The sequence below is a fragment of the Carassius auratus genome, chromosome 7 (genome assembly GCF_003368295.1).
Source record: "Carassius auratus strain Wakin chromosome 7, ASM336829v1, whole genome shotgun sequence".
Taxonomy (NCBI): domain Eukaryota; kingdom Metazoa; phylum Chordata; class Actinopteri; order Cypriniformes; family Cyprinidae; genus Carassius; species Carassius auratus.
Window position 1 is genome coordinate 8,027,785 of NC_039249.1, and position 19,023 is coordinate 8,046,807.

The 19,023-nt window shown below is 37.3% G+C and overlaps 3 protein-coding genes and 1 non-coding gene across 5 annotated transcripts; 1 reads left to right on the plus strand and 3 right to left on the minus strand.

The window, feature by feature from the left end:
• Positions 1–11: 11 nt before the first annotated feature.
• LOC113105742 (RNA-binding protein 4.1-like) lies at positions 12–4,021 on the minus strand. Its single transcript, XM_026267006.1, has 4 exons — positions 3,940–4,021; positions 2,906–3,335; positions 1,406–2,166; positions 12–1,210 (listed from the first exon to the last, which is right to left on the minus strand). The coding sequence occupies exons 2-3, from the start codon at positions 3,315–3,317 to the stop codon at positions 1,424–1,426; spliced, it is 1,155 nt and encodes a 384-aa protein (XP_026122791.1). The 5' UTR covers positions 3,318–3,335; positions 3,940–4,021; the 3' UTR covers positions 12–1,210; positions 1,406–1,423.
• An 808-nt stretch (positions 4,022–4,829) lies between these two features.
• Positions 4,830–8,559, minus strand: LOC113105743 (RNA-binding protein 4.1-like). Of its 2 annotated transcripts, none has more exons than XM_026267007.1 (4): positions 8,482–8,559; positions 7,342–7,770; positions 6,594–7,245; positions 4,830–6,247 (listed from the first exon to the last, which is right to left on the minus strand). In XM_026267007.1, exons 2-3 carry the CDS (start codon positions 7,748–7,750, stop codon positions 6,623–6,625), a joined length of 1,032 nt encoding a protein of 343 aa, XP_026122792.1. In that variant the 5' UTR covers positions 7,751–7,770; positions 8,482–8,559; the 3' UTR covers positions 4,830–6,247; positions 6,594–6,622. The 2 variants fall into 2 exon arrangements, with proteins under 2 accessions (XP_026122792.1, XP_026122793.1); XM_026267008.1 differs by lacking the exon at positions 8,482–8,559 and adding an exon at positions 8,052–8,391.
• Positions 8,560–12,400: 3,841 nt separating this feature from the next.
• On the plus strand, positions 12,401–14,107 carry LOC113105744 (TRAF-interacting protein with FHA domain-containing protein A). Its single transcript, XM_026267009.1, has 2 exons — positions 12,401–12,829; positions 13,029–14,107. The coding sequence occupies exon 2, from the start codon at positions 13,089–13,091 to the stop codon at positions 13,671–13,673; it is 585 nt and encodes a 194-aa protein (XP_026122794.1). The 5' UTR covers positions 12,401–12,829; positions 13,029–13,088; the 3' UTR covers positions 13,674–14,107.
• Positions 14,108–16,193: 2,086 nt separating this feature from the next.
• On the minus strand, positions 16,194–16,266 carry trnak-cuu (transfer RNA lysine (anticodon CUU)). The gene has a single exon. It is a non-coding gene; the product is annotated as a tRNA-Lys (tRNA).
• Positions 16,267–19,023: the final 2,757 nt, after the last annotated feature.

Genomic DNA, 19,023 nt, shown 5'->3' on the forward strand with positions numbered 1-19,023 from the left:
ACAGATAGATATTTTTTCACCAAAATACTGGTTTATTACAAAAGATAATTCATAAAACACACTCCTGACTTCTGTAGGAAATATACAAACTACAGAAAATCAAATTTATAAACATTCTCACAGAGCTTCCCAAGGCACCCATAAAGAAGAATCGCCCATAAACGCTAGCGGTCTCCAAAGGTGAATAAAGCCCTGAGTGAGAGTTGGTCAGCACATCTAATGCAAATGTCCAATTCACTCACATGTACAGTCCACCTTTCCATCTAGCTGAATCTTCTTACAATGTAACGATCCCCCGCCATAAACAGTCACTGGGGTGTACAGAACAGAAAACAGTTTGCATCTCACTGAAAGCTGGCCAACTATTTAGGTTGTATATCAAATCATATTTTAAGGACTTAAACATCAGTTAGAGGGAGTAAACAATCAAAACAAACTCAAAATTCATATCCAAGCTTCCAAATCACAAAAACTCACAAACATTGGTAATAGAAACAAGCTGGCCATCCTTGTTGAACATACCTATCAGATACAACACAATTCAACAGGCAAGTACTATTCACATCTGAAGAGTCTGTATATACCAATCACCTGTAGCAAATAAAAAGAATTTTGGAATGTTGAATTTTAGAATTTTTTTTCCTGTAGAGCTTTTTGCTGGCCACAGGATTAATTTCAGATTCCCACTCTCCCCTAAAAACAAAACGCTGGCATTATTATCGCCATAAGAAACGTAACCAGATTGTCCTCACGGAACTTAAATCAAAAAAATTAAGTGGCAAGCCAACCCGAAAGCTTCAGAAAAGGAGCATTAATGGAGCATCAATTTAAAAAAAAATAAAAGTAAATAATAGTGATCAAATTTAACTGGGGGAAATTACAGACAAAAGTACAATTCAGAATCTCACAAAGTGTCTGTTTAATTGCAGTTAATAGTTAAAATTATGCTGACATTAGCCACCCCACCTTACCTCTGGAAGTAAGCGAAAAGCAAAGCAAAAACCAAAATTACAACCACTTCTTGCAATCATACACAGATGTCTCCATTGGAAAGGGAAATTAAACAGCAGTTTGTGCGATATTATAACTTGAAGATCTAATAAGCATTGTGATCAATGTGCCCATCCAATCCTTCATCTTTGAAATCGATGGAGCATCTGATTGAGGCAAAGTCATATAGATGGAGGGAAGTCTCTTCACTTGACAACACCTAAAAGAAAAAAAACAAAAACAGGAACAAATATTCTGTGAGATGAAACATTCGACAGGCATTACCTTCTGACTTTTGTACTTTTTAACCCGAGCAAAGCGGCTCCGCTATTGTACTCGAAACGCTTACGCTTTAGAACAGATCACGCTGACATCTCATTTGAGTCATCAAAGTTAACGACCCGCTATCGCTCACCTTAGCATGTGTGTGGGCTTAGTATGCGTATCGAACCCGCTCGGTGTAGCTCTCTCTGGCCCGCGGCACGGTGTAAGTCGATGAGCTCCTTGAGATCGGGGAAAGTCGCGAGCGCTCGTACGAGTATCCTTCCGAACCGGCGCCCACACGTCTGATTGGGCTACGGTCCCGCGAGAAGTACGCCGATGCCGTGGGAGGTGGAGGCGCCAGAGGGCGTCGCTCATAGGGATCGAGGCTGGGAGGAGCCAACCGCATCCTTGAGAAAGAAGAAGAAGAGGGAGGTGGGGGAGGAGGAGGGGGAATAGAGAGAGGCCTGCTATTGTCAAAGAAGTTAGAGCCAGCCGGACGAGCCCGATACTTCTCGTAATAGTCAATGCTTCCGTAGCGTTCTCGCTCATAGATGGACGACCTCTCGGGATAGGCGCTCGGCGGCCTGCTTAGGTACCGTTCTCGAGCATCCGCGCCGTACTCGCCGTAGCTGGGACGCCGGCTCATGGGCGGGGGAGGGGGAAGCGGCCCTGCTGGGTAACCTCTACTAGGAAGACCTCCAGGGCCGCCCATGCCGTAACTCGGGGCGCTCCTTGGGGGGCCTCTACCGCCGGGGAATCCCCCCATGCCTCCACCATAGCTACCATTTTGGCCACGTCCGCAATCTTTGGACCAATGGCCCGGTTCTCCGCAGATGTAACAGCCAGTTTGGTCTCCCATGCCGGGCGCTGTACGGAGGCGACTTGTGGACAGTTGTACTTTGATCAGCTTGCCTTGTGGGAGGAAGAGAACACACGCAAAACAATGTAAAACTTTCTTCCGCTCATTTAAACTGTCATTTTAAAAGAGAATTATTGAATCATGATAGCCACAGAACACTTAAAGGGTCAGGTTGCCCAAAAACTTTAAATCTGCCATTGTTTACTTGCCTTCATGTTGTTCCAAACCCATTAAACTTCTGTTTATCTTGAAACACAAATTACGATATTTTTAACGAATCCTCTGAGATTTTAGTTCCTCCACTGAAAGCCTGTTAACCATATTAAATGTGCTCTATGTATGTGTGTGTACAATGTTTATCATCAACTTTCTGAATCAGCAAGGTTTGGTTACTTTAACTTTCAATGGAGGGGCAGAAATCTCTTAAGTTTTAATTTTAATATTTAATAAGATTATTAAAAAACAATTCTTTAAGAAAATAATATTAAAAAGGGCCTCTAACACTAGCCTTCTCTATTCTTTTTCTATTCTCTGTACCCGTTTTCTATATATATATATATATCTAAAAATCTTGAGAGTTTTGGAACAACATGAGGTTGAACACAGATTTTTGGATGAACTATTCTTTAAATATATTAATATATCTGTTTACTGCCAATTATCTAGAAAATTAAATATATTTAGCAATTACAAAGAACTGAAAAAGGAGTAGATTCCCATTCTAAAAAATCTAAGGAGTAAAATGCAACCCTTGGTAACCATGGATTTCGTCGTTTCGAGGTTAATGTTCACCTTGGAAGTTCGTGTTTTCCAGCCCACTGATGGCCTCCATGGCATCCTCCATTCGCTCCATGTGAACGAAGGCATAGTCCTTTACTATGTCACACTCAACCACAGGTCCATACTCCTCAAACTTGGCCCGGAGCTCCTGATTGGTGCAGCCACTGCTTATGTTGCTCACATGCAGTTTGGTGGAGCCCCTGGGCTTCCCTTTGCTCATCTCCACATTTATGGCTTGCCCGTTGAGCTCGTGATGGTGGAGTTTGCGGATGGCCTCTTCGGCCTCCTGCTTACCTTCCATGTGCACAAAGCCATAATTTTTCAGGACGTCACACTCTTTTACTTTGCCGTATTCAGAAAAAAGAGAGCGCAGATCTTCCGCGGTCGTGCCTGAGGATAGGTTGCCAACAAAGATCTTAACCATCTTTATTGTCGTTTTTTCCTGGACAGAGGGAGCATAGTTGCGAAATGCACGTTATATCAACAGATGATTCCCTACATTACTGCTGTGTTGGCTTACAAAACCATAAACAAAGTAATTATATCATATATTTTAGTTTCGATTTTAAATGATTTACGCACAACTCAGTATTAAATATGCTGTGTGAGACACTCTCCAATCGGATGGAAGTGCGTCGAGTGCGTAAAGTAGACGTCCAGCTTCAGTTCTCGGACTTCATGGCGCAGATAAATTATCTCACGTTGTTAGGCCACGTATCCGCGTGACCACCACACCCAATGTATTGATTCCCTTAAGTTTTATTTGTCATCATTCAAGTATTTGTTTTTAATGCCCGATACACGATTAAGATCGACCGATCAGCGTCGGTGGTTTTCAGAGCTGTAGGCCAATGGTTTCGACGGTGTAATGCTAAGCTAAGTTAGCACGACTACATAAAGTTACACGAGGTATACGTCGCCTTATTAAGAAACCATGCTAGTATACTACAGTACTACGAAATACTGCATTAGCTTAATGTAACATCTAAACCGTGGCACTCATGTAAAGTAATTAAAAGAGTTATGCAGGGACAGCATTGCCTTACCGTAGCGAGCGCGTAATCTCACTGGCTGCGAAGATGAATGAAGCCTAAAATGGAGTCGCGCGCCGTCACCGACAGCACTTCCTGTCCACGAAAAAACTAAAAACCCAACACGCTATAACTGGTCATTTAGACAGTGTATAAATCATTAGCATATTTCAAATAAGATAAAATGTACTCACAATCATTATTATTGAGGCACAAATCTAACTAAATACCGTATTTAATTATTTCCAACAAATTATGTACTGTGATGAATTATACTAGTAACAGTACAACGCAATGTTACATAACAAAACATTCAGTTAGTTTTAATGTTTTTATTAAAACAAAACACCACAATCTATGGATATTGCTGTTTATTGAAACTTTACATTCATCAGACCATATGGATTTACTCAAAACAATATTTTGCTCTTTGTCACACACACCCATCGAAGTTCACCATCTTTTTTTACGAAATTTCTTTTAAATAAGTTTACCTCATGTCTGTGATACCATTTGATTTGAACTTCTTGCGTTCCCCCCCCAATTTCAGTTTGTCCTCACAATTTTTTTTTTATCTCCTGACGTTAGATTTTATTCTTTTTGGCAAGCTCGATAGGAAAAAAACTGGACGATTTTTATGTAAGGCCAGGAATTATTGATCCAGAAGGTGTTCAAATTACTTGTTGCTTTAAATGTAAAGTCTCCATTTGGCAGTGTAACCCTCTATTATAAAGATTAAGTAATGTAAATGTTTTTAAACCTTTTATAAATATATTTATAATTATATATTATAAAAACCAAACCTTGTAAATACATACACATTTGTATTAAACGTTTTACTTGTATACATGCATAAATAAAACCTTAAAGCCATATTCTTAAAAATAACAACCAAGACGTTTGAATAGGAGGGGGGTAAAGTTTTATTCGTTTATTGAACGTGCATTCACCTTAAATGGAAAATAAAACTTTTAATGCTTAGATCAATGCCAGAAGCAGCACATGCATTTGGTGTCCCACAAGTAAATGAACAAACAGCCATAACTGCACATTTTATTGTAAAATAAAAGACAGAAATAAGAGATTGGGGGGGTGGTCATAAATTAACCTAAAACTTACCCTCAGGCATGAGCTCATCCTAAAGTACATCACTTGCATGAGGAAAACATTTGACCCAAATACATTTCATTGAGACACACATCAGTCGGTGTATTAAAGCTATACCTTGAAATAATTAAGTAGTGAAAGGCATGCTGAGTGGTAAAGAAACTAATTGCATAAAGTGACTTACCTGGCATAATCAAACTTAAAAAGGACCACTGATTGGTTAACAAAAACACTGGGAAGTCAATTGGCTTAATGAATCAAAAACCAGAATATTAAGACGCCAATGGCTTAGGGCATAAGAATAGCCTTAAAGACGAAGTGATGGAAAAATCGCTTTCATTTCGCCGCAGAAGCAGTTCCATTCTCCATTTAACTCTTAAACTAGGAAGCATGACGTTATGGGTTTTAATTTGAATACATGTATAAAATATATAGTTACTTTTATGCCTATTTAGGCATGTTGAGTTTAAAAGGTTGGCAAGAAAAGCAAAACGACGGACCATGTTGGCAAGAAAAGCAAAACGACGGACCATGTTCCAGACTTTTATTTAAACTTTCAAGTGTTCCTATGAAAGAAAAATGATACAAAGTCCTTTAACTCCGATACTCTGCAATTAAAATCCACACTACAGCACAATTTTAATAAAGCCAGTAGATGGAAAGGTTTTATTGTTGCGGAGATTGTATTCTTACTTGCATGCCGCACTTTAACAAATAGCTTAGAGAGGGGGGAAAATAAGAGAGAGAAAAATAGCTTTACACAAATGAATTTTGGGTTCAAAATCAAAGTTATGGAATAGCGCTTGTTACAGTAGTTTAATGACAAACGATATGCTCATTTCAGATTTTTAAGGTAAGAATGTAGAATGAGATACATTGAAGTGTTCTCTGAATTAATTTTTATATGCGTTCCTTTCATAGTCTTTACCAAACCCCCAAGTTAAGCTTCCTGACATGCTCTGGCTTAGTGCCTCTCTCACCTATCAAATGTTAAACAATAAAAACAAGGCAAAAAAATAAAATAAAGCAGAGTTGACAAATTAACATGAGGACGATTTTATGCGTGTAAAAGCGGTAGTTTTATAGAATGTGAAGTCCGCAACAGAACTCTTCCACTATGGTGCGCAGGCGAACGAAACGCGCTCTGGCAGACAAAGACGTATCGCGGCACGTGCATCTGGAGACGACGACGACGATCTTGTTGAATAATTTACACCTGGAAAGAGAGCAAACCACATGAGTCAAACGGCTGCAGTGCCATCTGGGATTACTGAATCGACAAGCTAAGTTAAAATAAAGATTTGTATGAAGTCTGTTTGATTTATGCGAAGTGAAATTTTTATTTACCAGCAGAATTTACCATCTAAACACTTCGATACGAAGTTCAACGTTCCACGAGCAGTGCTTTTTAAAAGACCATAGGGAAATTAAAAATTTACGACCCAGGCACTTTGATACAAAGTTTACGTTACTGCTACTTGCGAATCAATTACACACGCAGAACAGCGCAAGAACGTACATTCTGGGTTCTATATTATTTGGCTTGCGGGACCTATTCTCACCTTGGATTACAAAAGCGCAGTGGTGCACTTTAATACGAGTAGCGCGGAGGTGGTGGAGGCGGTGCCGCCCTGCCAGCATAGGGGTCTCTGGCCCGAGGCACGCTGTACATCGGGGTCCGAGACATGGAGAGAGGGGAGAGACGAGATCGCTCGTATGAGTAACCATTCCCAGCGGGTGCCTGAGGGGGAGGAGGAACACGTCTGATGGGACTGCGGTCTCGTGCGTAGTACGAGGATGGCGGGGGTGGAAGGGGGCGTCGCTCATAGGGGTCGAGGCCATTGCCAGCCAATCGTTCTCTCATAATGCTGGATGACGGGGGCGGAGGGGGAGGGGGGATGGCACCCAGACGCCGGTCCTCATATGAGGAGACGCCGTAAGGGCGAGCGCGGTACTTCTCGTAATAGTCGACCACACCACGTTCGCGCTCGTATGCCGGCGCTGCACGCTCTGGGTATGGGGGGCGCCTGGGGGGCATGGGTGGTGGAGGAGGAGGGGGACCGGGGGGATACCCAAAGCGACCCCTAGGATAACCAGGGGGCTCAGGGCGGTCACCAGGGAAACGGGGTGGCCAGTATCCACTGTCTGGGGGGCCATAGTCTTCCTCCTCGCCTCTTGGTCGACTCTTTGAAATCTGTACATGAATTCGTTTGCCTACAAGTGTGAAAACCGTTCATATTATCAAATGTGATAAACATGCAAAAGGCAAATATGTAAGGTAGTGACAAGACAAGACTAAAGATTTTTTACCTTGGAATTCAGCATTGTCCAACCCCTTGATAGCATCCATGGCCTCATCGGAATTGCTCATGTGTACAAAGGCAAAGTTCTTAATGATTGCGCATTCAGCAACTGTGCCGTACTCTTCAAACAGCGCTCTGAGCTCGTCATCTGCTCCTTTCTCCACATTGGCAACATGAAGCTTCACAGGGCCCTGGTTTTTGCTCCGACTCGCTTCGACGTTGATGGCCGTTCCATGCAACTTGTATAAATGAAGGTTTCGGATCGCCTTTGTAGCACTTTTGCGATCGTCCATGTGGACGAAGGCAAAGTTCTTGATAATGGCGCATTCAGTGACGGTTCCATATTTAGTAAACAGAGACTTTATTTCTTCTGCTTCTGCTTGTGGAGGCAGGTTCCCAATGAAGATCTTCACCATCTTTGCCAATGTGTTACACACTGTGAAGAGACGCACTACAATTAGTTGCCATCAATGCGAAACAATTTATCAAAGTTATTGTAATAGCTAGATTTTGCAAAATCAACGCAGAAGAATGAGAACACCAAAACACATGTAGTGCTAAACTGAAATCGGAAGCTTACACTGCTAACTTCCTGAGAACTAAATAAAGTCAAACCATTTTATGCAAAAACTTTAATTGAATTCCCACTACATACACGCAAATACGACAAAATAAAGCGTGATTACGTTAAGCAGAACTTAAATCAAAGTTTCGTACCAAGAAAGCAAGATTTCTCCTCAGACGTTCTTATAAACGCCACGGCCTCTTGTGGTTACTCAATTGTAGCGGTCTATAAAACCTCCAGAAACATTCAGTTTATTCACAGCGTATTCTTTAAAGTGTTTATGTTCGTAAAAATCACGAGAACACAAATATAGCAAGTCATCGTTGATTCACGAGCTCATCGTCTGGAGAGAGAAAACGGTTTCTGTTGCTAGGTTTGAATAAGCTAACAACGTTAGCTTTGTAGTCGTTGCGCGCCGAGATAAACACGACATGTACGTTACTACTTTTAAATGTAGCCGATTCACAGAGTTTTACATACCATACGAGAGCTGCTTATATCAAAAGTGATTTAATTTCGCTTGCTAACCCTTTATTTTAGTACTGTCGTTGTAAAGGTCAAATTACTAGAAACGATACTCACCGCCTGTTTCTCACCACAATGTGGAAGAGGGTCAGGGTGGGTCATTCAATAATGTACTTCCTCAGTCCTGCCCACAAGGTTGAATAATCCAATCAAATACAAGAATATTGATGACGCGAAACGTGACGTGTTCGGATTGTGGAACGTTAAAACCATAGACATATAAATAACTAGACGCCTCATTGGAGTATCTTGATTTTTGCCATGTTGACAATACTGACATATTGACAAAACATTTTATTTTGAAGGTACCTGTCTGTCATGGGGTTCATCATCAACATTGATACCCTCATGTTGTTGATTCCTGAGCTGCTACAAATTCAGCGATATGTCTGCACCTATCGATTTAGTCAGGATCACTTGGAGCTCCTCTTCAATTCTATCAGGGCGTCAGGTAAGGATTTCAGAAATTTTCAATTATATATAAAAAAAATCATTTGAAAAGTGCAAATATCAGTATTAAATGCATGATTGATTCAGATCCCGATTCAAACACCCATGCAGTCTTACTGTGGTTTCTGTGCCTGTGTCTTTGTCTCACCCAAGCTCTACTGCCATTCTTTGGATTACTATCCCGTTGCTCCTCGATCTGGTCGTTCACCTACCTGTTTCTTCACCAAGGCCAATATATATATATATATATATATATATATATATATATATATATATATATAAACACACACACACACACATATATATATATAGTGTATGTGTGTATATATATATATGTGTGTGTGTGTGTGTGTGTGTGTGTGTGTCTGTATGTATGTATATATATATATATATATATATATATATATATATATATATATATATATATATATATATATATATATATATATATATATGTGTGTGTATATATATGTGTGTGTGTATATGTATATATATGAATATGTATGTGTGTGTACGACTTTCCACATCTGATGATTTTTTTTAGTCCGATAAAAAGTCTTACACCTCTTGGGTGGCCTAAGGGTTGTGTATCAGCAAATTTTTATTTTTGGATTTAACTATTCCTTAAGTGTTGTGTGAATGTGTCTGTGTGTTTTTTTTTAGGAGGTTGGAATAACAATCCTACTGCAGGCCAGTTCCAGGGCATTTTCCGCCATCTCATGGTCTGATGTGGTGTCTCACCAAGCATTTCAGGAAATGTGGTAGAACAAAATGAGACCGTGTCCCTATCAGCTGTTGAGATGTCGTCGACTCTAGCAGCAGAAGAATCTGAAGACCTTCCATCCCCTTTTGTAAACCTATCTGCACTTGTATATGACCACAGCTACCTGCCAACCCGTCTTGGGAGCCTTGTGGACAATGCCCTTGTGTACATTTCAGGGTTTGTTGTACGTCAGATTTTGAGGAAGCTGTCCTGTGATGTGTGCCGTGTTAGCTTGGTGACAGATGCCATCTCTGCTTCATTTGATCAGAGCTATCACTTACTTACACTAAAAAACAATGGAGGACTGATGATTCCTTCTGAAGGTACAGTGAAGGTGGTCAGATCAGCTGAGCGGTTTATTCGCCAGTCATCCTCTGGGAAAGCCGTCAAAGTGTCCGTGATCAGTCAACTTGTCCGAGCTGAGATTGGTTCAGAGGATGTGTTTTGTCTCAAGGAGCACATTGAGGAAACACAGTTTGGAATTGACAACCATCATTTTTCTCTCTTGTCATTAGTTGTGTCTGTCTTCCACAAACTAAGGATGCACCACATTGCCAAACTGAACACACTTACACTATAGAGTGGCAGCTCGAGAAAAAAGCTCTGCAAAACTGTTTTGTTCAAAGGGTTTTAGCTCTTGCACTCTGCAACCCTACAAAGGATTAGTGATTATAGATGATTGATAGATATTATATAGCTTTTATTATTATTATTATTATTACTAATTTTATTATTCATTATTTCCTGTTTACCTTTTTATTGTCTATATCATAATACATACTATTTAATATTACATTCTAATTTATTTATTATTATTATTATTATACAATCTGCTGTTATCAATCTATTAGGGTACTACTCATTACACACTAATTATTTTATTGTTATTGTCTATTCTGCAAGTGATATTTCATATTCCATGTATATTCAATATATTATTATTATTATTGTATTTTATGAACTATAATTAAAGGATAATACATACATACCATTATATGCTATACCCTATTATCAATCTGTTGTGCTATTATATTATTGTAGTACTTGCTACTTTTTATTGAATGCTGTTCTTAATTATTCTTAGAGTTATACTATTGTACATGTATTATTTACTGTTGCATTTTTATACTATATTAAAAAATATATTTGCTGAACTATTATACTTCATAAAGCCATCAGTTATCTTTGTTATTGTCCGTTTTGGAGTATGTATCAATTTAGTGCTATAAAAATATAGAAAGAAGCCTACCAGTGTGGTTTGTATTTGTCAGTTTGTTACATTTCTCAATTTTGGTAAATTATTGCTTAAGATGGGCATTTTTTTTTCAGTATTTCAAAGAGAGAGAGGTATGTTCTTACCTGAAGCACAAGAAAAGCTAAAATGTTGAGGTTAAACACAGAAAATTATTTTTGTGAAGATTTAATTTACACAAGTGTAAGCTTTGCATTTGCCTTTTAATAAATAAATTTAATCTAACAATAATTTAACAATCGAGATTTTAAGTATCTGGATTTTTTGTACACCACTCATAAACCACTGATATCAGTTGATAAAAACAAACGTTGTCGTATCTTTACTCAGAAAAGCCGCAGCTCTCTATTTGTTGCATTTGTTTACAGGGAACTGTTGCCCGCGCCAATATGGCGGACACGGCAACGGCTCAAAGCGGCCAATGAGGCGTCTAGTTATTTATATGTCTATGGTTAAAACTGTTCTGAATATTTTTTGTATTTATATTTTTTTATACTTTGGCATGAAATAATAATAAAACGAAACTGTTCTGAATGGATGGAAAGTGAATTTCCTGAGATTTACTGAGAATTATTTTTGCTGCCAACTATAAGAAACTTTATTCTGCTGGAGATACAAGTCTCCCAAACGATTCGTATTTAACATGCCACTCAGACAAGTCTTTCTGTTTCTAGTGAAATAAAAATGTATGAATAGGCGGTACCTAGGCTATATAAAAACACAATATAAAGATGTTTTTAGAATGAGGTAGCTGTTTCTGATTCATTCTACCAGTAGACGATGGATGTCCAAACCTGCAGAAATTAAAAATAAATAAATAAATAGATAAATAAATGTAATAAAAGGAAAAAAAATATATAATAATAATTATTTTATATATATATATATATATATATATATATATATATATATATATATATATATATATATATATATATATATATATATAATGAATGAAAGTAAAAGTAACAAAATAACAAGAATAAAAATAAATGTAAAATAAATAAAATAAAGGAAAAAAGTAATTTAAAATATAAATTCAGATAAATTCAGGATTAAATGTTATTACAAATGAACCATTTTTATCACATCATTTATTTATTTATTTTATTTTTATTACATTTATTTATTTATCTAAATATATATTTTTAAATAAATTAAAATAAATGCACCACACAAGATTATAGGCTAATCTTTCATTGTTTATCCCGTTTAAATGTGATATCCGTTTTCACTTAAGTGTTTAAACTTTGATTCATAAGAATGTATGTATTACTTAAATAGTTTTAAAATCTTAGACAAAGCACGCTGTTCCAGACCACACTGAAAGCTGAACAAAGATAAACGCGAAATATATGCGCATTCTTATTTCTTTACGCGAAAGAAACGCTACTTCGTAGCCTAGATTACTTTAAAAGGTTGTTATTTTGCTAGCCGATGACGAAACTGGCATGCAATTGATTTATCATCCGCTTCCCCGTGGATACAGTTTTGTCAGGACGTTTTTGGTGAGTGACTGATAAGACATTGCAAATGATGACCATAAACGTGTTCTCAGTCAAGTTTATATCCTACATCTCTTCTATCTGCTCATTAAAACGATGCTGTGTCACAAGACAAAGACTGGCGAGCGTTTAAAATTCAACTACGCAACAGAGGGATTTTCTTTTTAATCAAAATGAAAATAAAGCGCGTCTGGAATCTCCAGGTCAAATATAAAACGGATAGAATGTTTGAAATATAAACAAACATCCTAGCGAAAGCATAGAGGTCCATTGCGCAACTCTGGAGTTTTTGAGAGTCACATGTCCCGAGTTGGAAAAGGTGGATTCCAGTTCTTCTGATGCAATGCCCTCTTTGTTTGTCGAGCTCATCGGAGTAAAGCGATCTCTGCTTCAGAACTTAAGTCCGTTGCTGATCGTTGCAAACAGCTTCTGAAGGTAAGCTAGCCTACTGTTTAGTTTTGTTAAACTGGTACAAAAACTATTTAGCCTAAGTTTTATACTTCAGCATAAAGTTTTTCGCTATGAATCTGGGGATTCTCTCTTTAATTCAGAATATTACGTTTTGCTGCAACATGGGCTACATCTGTTCAGTGTACTAACACTTAACGAGTTGGTTCCTGTCGTTTTTCTGTAGGTTTAACTGTAAACAAGTCAACTCAACCCCACAGAAGTTGGGTCCCTATATTTTCACAGAATGAATAACAATAGCAAACTCGAGACTGAAGAACTGCTTACTTGTCTTCATATCCATCTCTTCCACCCTAACCAAGTCAGCCATCCACTCTTCCATAACCTGCCCCTAAATCAGCCGTACAGAATGGACGCTGAAGATCCACTAAGGCTTGGTCGTGATGGGCAGACCTGCATCTTCGCCCTAAACGACACCTCTGTCTCCAGGAAACAGCTCTCCGTGCAAGCGTATAAGAAAGCCGGCAGCCCGTTCTTGAGCTTCATGATCCAGAACATGAGCCAGAAGGTCAAGCTCCTGGTCGGCGGGTCTGAACTGAGATACCTTGAAAGAGCTGAGCTTCATGACAAGGTGCTCTGCCGCTTTGGAAGATATGAACTGCTGATTTGGCAGGAACCAGGAGATTCTGAGAATAAATTTGAGGTCCTGTTTGAAACATGCAATGCACCCCCTTCACAGGAATTGGGTATAGATGTGCCATGCAGAACACCTGTCATGGATACCCTCATGCCATGGAGAAACATTTTAGAGAATGGATCACCTTTAAGCCAAGAGCCACTGGAGTCAGATGAGACAGTTGTTTTAGTATAGATACTTTTTGGACAAAGCTCTGCAAGAAAGCAGAAATCGAGTATTTAGAATTTGTATTTTGTCAATATTACTGACACTATGTTATTAAAGCAGTCAGCACATCTTGTAGGTAACAGAATTAGAGCCAAAACTATGCTACAAACATTGTTATGATTTCTTCTGCAATGCCACAGAACCAGTTTTGTTGCCTGCTGTCTTTGTGTTCCTTAGTACGTATTTTGCTGAATTTTATTGGAATTATTGTCACACATTTGCTTAAAAGGTGCTTTGTTTTTTCTCTTCATTATCGTATGTTCATTGCATAAGTGCTTTTAGCCAATGTTTTAATATATTATATTTTTTATTGTATTGTATTGTTTTTGTACTGACTGTTACGTACTAAAATGTATATCATCAGCATTTGAAAAAATGTGAAATTATGATTGAAGGGTAATTCATATACTTTCATTATATCTAATAAAATTAAATAAGTAAAACCTTTTGAAAATGTTTGTTTTGCACGTTTATGCTGTACAAAAACCAAAGTACACGGTTATTACAAGATAATATTTTAAAAATGAAAAAATTGCTTCAGTACAATGACTATATAAAAGCTAAGAAACAATGTGCTTTCTTTCTGTGATGGACTGGCCATCTGTCTAGGTGTTTTCCCTGTCTGCAACCCGAGACACTGGGTCAGGCTGAATGGATGAATGTGTTCACACTTGATACTTTTCTCACACATTAGAAATGAGTTTCTATGTAGCTGCCTTTGTATTTTAGAAAAGGGCTCCCACAAAAGGGCATATAGCAGATATTTTACAGTACGTTATGTCAGTGGTGAAGAAACAGATTCGAAACTCTGATGTAACTCTCACTAGGAGCGGCAGTATTAATCTTTTTAATACATATCTTCATGTAGCCTATTATTAATAAAAAAAATATAATATTAACTTCAGCCAAAGCTTGTTAAGCAAAAGTCCCTCCGGCATTAGATTGTACATAATTGTATGGCTCTGAATTAGTTTTGTAATAGTTTTAATGGATCTACAATTTAAAAAATCATAAAGTATACATATTGTACCGTCCATATGTTATTGTGATGTTTAAAATGCTGCACTAAGAATGGCTGACTCCTTAGAACAACATTGATTGACAGATGTCTCAGCATCATCACATCACACTCACAGTCGCATGTACAGACTCTAGTTAATGGGAGATTTAGTCAGGGCTTGTGGAGATTTTCCAACAGACACACGTAGTACAACAGGTCATCATGAATCACAGTGATTCAAATCTTTCCAAGAAAAATTCCCTACTAAAGGAATATAAAATGTGATGAATTAAAGCACCATGTGGAATTAAAAGGAAGTCAGAAATTTTTGGACATCCACAGTTTTAAACTGCTGAGAAATGTTTGAAATGGTAGACCTATGAACTCAAATGAAATGCACTAGATCTTATTTTTAAGAATGTTATATGTTAAAATACAATTTAAAAAAAATTGTAAATGAGGGATGCATTTTGTTCAAATGTGTGCTTTCTGAGTATTTTCTCTCATCTCCGCCTCAGCATAGAAGAGCAAAGGTGAAGAAGTAAATTCAGTTGAGAAAATGCTTTTGGTGTTTTAACAATGATTGAATATTAAAAAAAGGAATTTGTCACTAAAAAGTCAATAAAGCTAAACCAACTGAACAAATTTAAGATATTTACAGAAGCTTCTTTTGATAAGCCCAGAAGAAGAAGAAGAAGAAACATTACTGAACAATACTCGACTAATCTTCATGATTCATGACAAGAGTCAAGACATGATCAAATACAATGCAAACAGAAAAACTTATGTGTAGGCCTATGGATTTACATTTGAATAGCTTGAATAGTTTTGGTTGTAACACTGATTTTAAAGACTTATGGCTGAGCTACATGTTTTTATTTATTGTAATAGTTTCTGATATTTGCCACATATAACCTTAGTTCAAACCATTCTGACACTTCAGCTCTCCTGCCATTTGACATCAGGCACACAGCAGGCCACCAATCAGCAGTCATTTTCTGCTCAGAGAACAGAAGCTCATTTTATAAAAGTCACATCTGAACTGGTTAATATTCAGTAAAGTATTAGGAAAAAAAAACATTTAAAATAAGATCACAAATAGGTATTCAAATAGTAATTGCTCTCTATCTCATACACACAAACACCATTTTCTAACACTTCTCTGCAGCTAGCAGCCAATCCACAATTAAGTAGGCCTATTACACTTTTCTTAGTGACATGCTCTAGTTTTTGTAGGCTACATCTGCGCTCTGTCATTGCTATCATTAATACAGGGGGGAAATGCATTAAATAATCTTTTACAAGCAACAGTTATATTCAAATTCCTGATTTGTAAGGGTCTTATCAATCAACAAAAAAAAATTTTCTACCCAGATTCTGGGTACCCAATTTCTACCCAGATTGTTCAAATGCGTTTTATCTTCTCCTTTCTGTTTTTTTTCTTCTTCCAGATTATCAATATCCAGAGTCAATCTTGTAAAATGTATCGCCCAACGTGGGGCTCGAACCCACGACCCTGAGATTAAGAGTCTCATGCTCTACCGACTGAGCTAGCCGGGCTACATGCTAACAGCACGATGCTAACGGATTTTCAGTACAGATTAGCGCCTGTAACCTGTTTCCACCAACAGAGAGTCGTTTTTCACAATATTTTTTGCACTAAAAAGGAACCTTCATGTCATTTTTCGAAAGACACATAATTCACAATCGATTATCAAAATGCAACATTTTTCAAAACACAACAATTTTTCCAAATGCTTGGACATAATACACATGGACCAAAGATCTTTTGTTCATTGAACCAAAATCACTGGTCCAAAATGACACAACTTATCATCAATTACTATTCCAAATTGCAACTTACACATTACATCTGAACAATGATCTAACTGCCATTTGATACATCTGCTCAAAATGCTACATAACTGCTGCGTTACTTTTGAAGCATAGTTTTTATGGAAAGTGCTGAACAATATTGAATGTTTAGACTATGAACGTGAAGGTATCTGTGATCAGTTTTAAGATGCAGTTGGCAAGACAGAAAAAAAATCCCCAAAAAGAGGGTAATAGAACTGGAAGCTGAAGAAAACCATTCATATTTTTAAATGAGGCAGGCTTTAACTAGAATTGCAGTGGGCCCAGAATTCCTAGCGATTTACCCCGATACTATACTTTCCTTACTATATTCCTTACTGTTTTTATCCACATGGAGGTGGAAGGTTCAGAATAAAGTCACTCTTCTCCATGCCGTAGATAATGCATGTAATGACGTCACAGGAGACCTAGAATATCAAAATCAACTGCGGGAGGCTGATCCGTTTACTATTTAGATGCCCATGACAGAAGATGCAGATTTTCCAAGATGTTTAGCCAATGAAAACATACACTATGATGTGGATGAGAACCTGTGCGTGTTTTTGTCATATTGGTCTAATGTTTGATATGGTTCTAATGTTCGCGTCCTGTCTGCCTTGACCTATTGCTGTCCTCCACTAACGCAACATCTAGTCAACAACTTTCTAATCATATGTAAACATATAATGTAGTTTACTGTATACATGCAGTTTCGTTATCTATATTTTAAAGTCGCATCTTAAGTTTCCAGCTCAATGCGGCGCTTGTTTCTAAACAAAAATCACGAGATGTGAGTGATTTCGCCTCTAGACGACGCTCTCATACTGTATAATGACAACAGAGTCAACAGCAATGTACATAAAACCAAGAAAAACTGTCTATCGGTGAACATTTTTGGACTGTATGGCCTAAAATTAAAGTATAAAAAGCTACCTGCATTTTTCTTCGAATTAGAAATTGTAATCAATTATTAATTATTAAAGTACACTTGTAAAAGCTTGAAAAGTCTTAAGACTTGAAAAGTCAATAAAAAAAAGTAATTTAATTGTGCCTGTTAAAAACCACTGCATATTTGTGTTTGCACTGTGCAGAGGTTTTTATTTCAAATGTTTTATTGGAGAGTTGAGTGATGTTGGCCATTGCTGGAGGCCATTTTGATGTGCATTACCCCTATTTGGACAATAATTGTTTCTGATAGTAATGTAAGATATTTTCATAATTTACATGGGCTATTTGGTCATTTTATTGCCAGCTAAATCTAGAATGTTGGTGTTTGAATCCTTTCTGACCACTGAGGAACACAACTGTTGCTGTTGAATTATGAAAATATTATATGTAATATTAAATATTACTGAAATCCTGGACAATATTTCATCACCGCTCCACCTTAGTTAAAAGGAGAAAGAGGGAAATAAACAGTTAAACATTAGAAATGGGCGTTAAATGTTTACATAATATAGCCTTCAGTTAGACTATATTCTTTTTTTTTTTAAATAACATCCATCATTTTGAGTTAAAAAGAATTTAATTTCAGTTGTGTGTATATTCCTAGTTTTTAACAGATATAATCACCATCAATATTTTATTAATTTCCTATTAAATTAAATTTTACTTATTTAATTAAAAATAATGCATGGAGATTCATTTCACATGAGAAACAATTACCATCCGAATAAAGATATATTGAGCACCCTGCCTATATATATATTTGGAGCTAAATTACAGGGTGGACAATTACTTTTTTGACACATTAAAACAGTTTTTTAAACAAGTTTTTTTCATGATGCATTATGCACTCATTATAATGCCTTAAGAATACCCTTATAATATATTATAAATATGGGCTTCATAGTAAGTGTTACCATATATATATATATATATATATATAAAAAGAAGGAATCAATGGATATTTAGCTGGTGCAATACCTTTAACCCCTTAACTGTCACTCCGTCCCGAATACGGGACGCCTACGGTTACTTCGCTATATAACAATCAAATCTAATCTAATCTTGACAAACTATATATCGTTGGAAAGGTCTAAGAAGCAAAAAAAGGTAGATGGCTTATTCACTATTCACTTTTAATATGAGGGTGCAAGGTTCGGTCCCTGTTGTGAGGCAGTTGTGGACCAATGGTTAGAGAGTCGGACTTGTAACCCAAAGGTCAAGAGTTTGAGTCTCGATAGTGACAAAGACTGTAGGTGGGGGGAGTAAATGATGAAAAACCCTATGACTGAGGTGAGCCCTTTGAGCAAGGCCCTGAACCCCACTGTAAAATAAGGCTTAATTGACCTATTATTTTGTCTTGTTTCTAGTCAAAATATGTGAGCCTGGGCAAATTTTTGCAACTGAAAGCTGAATAAAATGAGCTTTCCATTGATGTATGATTTCTTATGATAATGTTATGATACAACCTTTTTGAAAATCTGGAATCTGAGGGTGCACAATTAAAATAAAATCTAA

Coding starts and splice junctions, on each gene's coding strand:
- LOC113105742 (XM_026267006.1), bottom strand. CDS start 3,317: ATGGTTAAGATCTTTGTTGGCAACCTATCCTCAGGCACGACCGCGGAA. Junction 2,167..2,905: donor GGAAAACACGAACTTCCAAG/GTGAACATTAAC, acceptor TCCTCCCACAAG/GCAAGCTGATCAAAGTACAA.
- LOC113105743 (XM_026267007.1), bottom strand. CDS start 7,750: ATGGTGAAGATCTTCATTGGGAACCTGCCTCCACAAGCAGAAGCAGAA. Junction 7,246..7,341: donor GGACAATGCTGAATTCCAAG/GTAAAAAATCTT, acceptor TCACACTTGTAG/GCAAACGAATTCATGTACAG.
- LOC113105744 (XM_026267009.1), top strand. CDS start 13,089: ATGAATAACAATAGCAAACTCGAGACTGAAGAACTGCTTACTTGTCTT.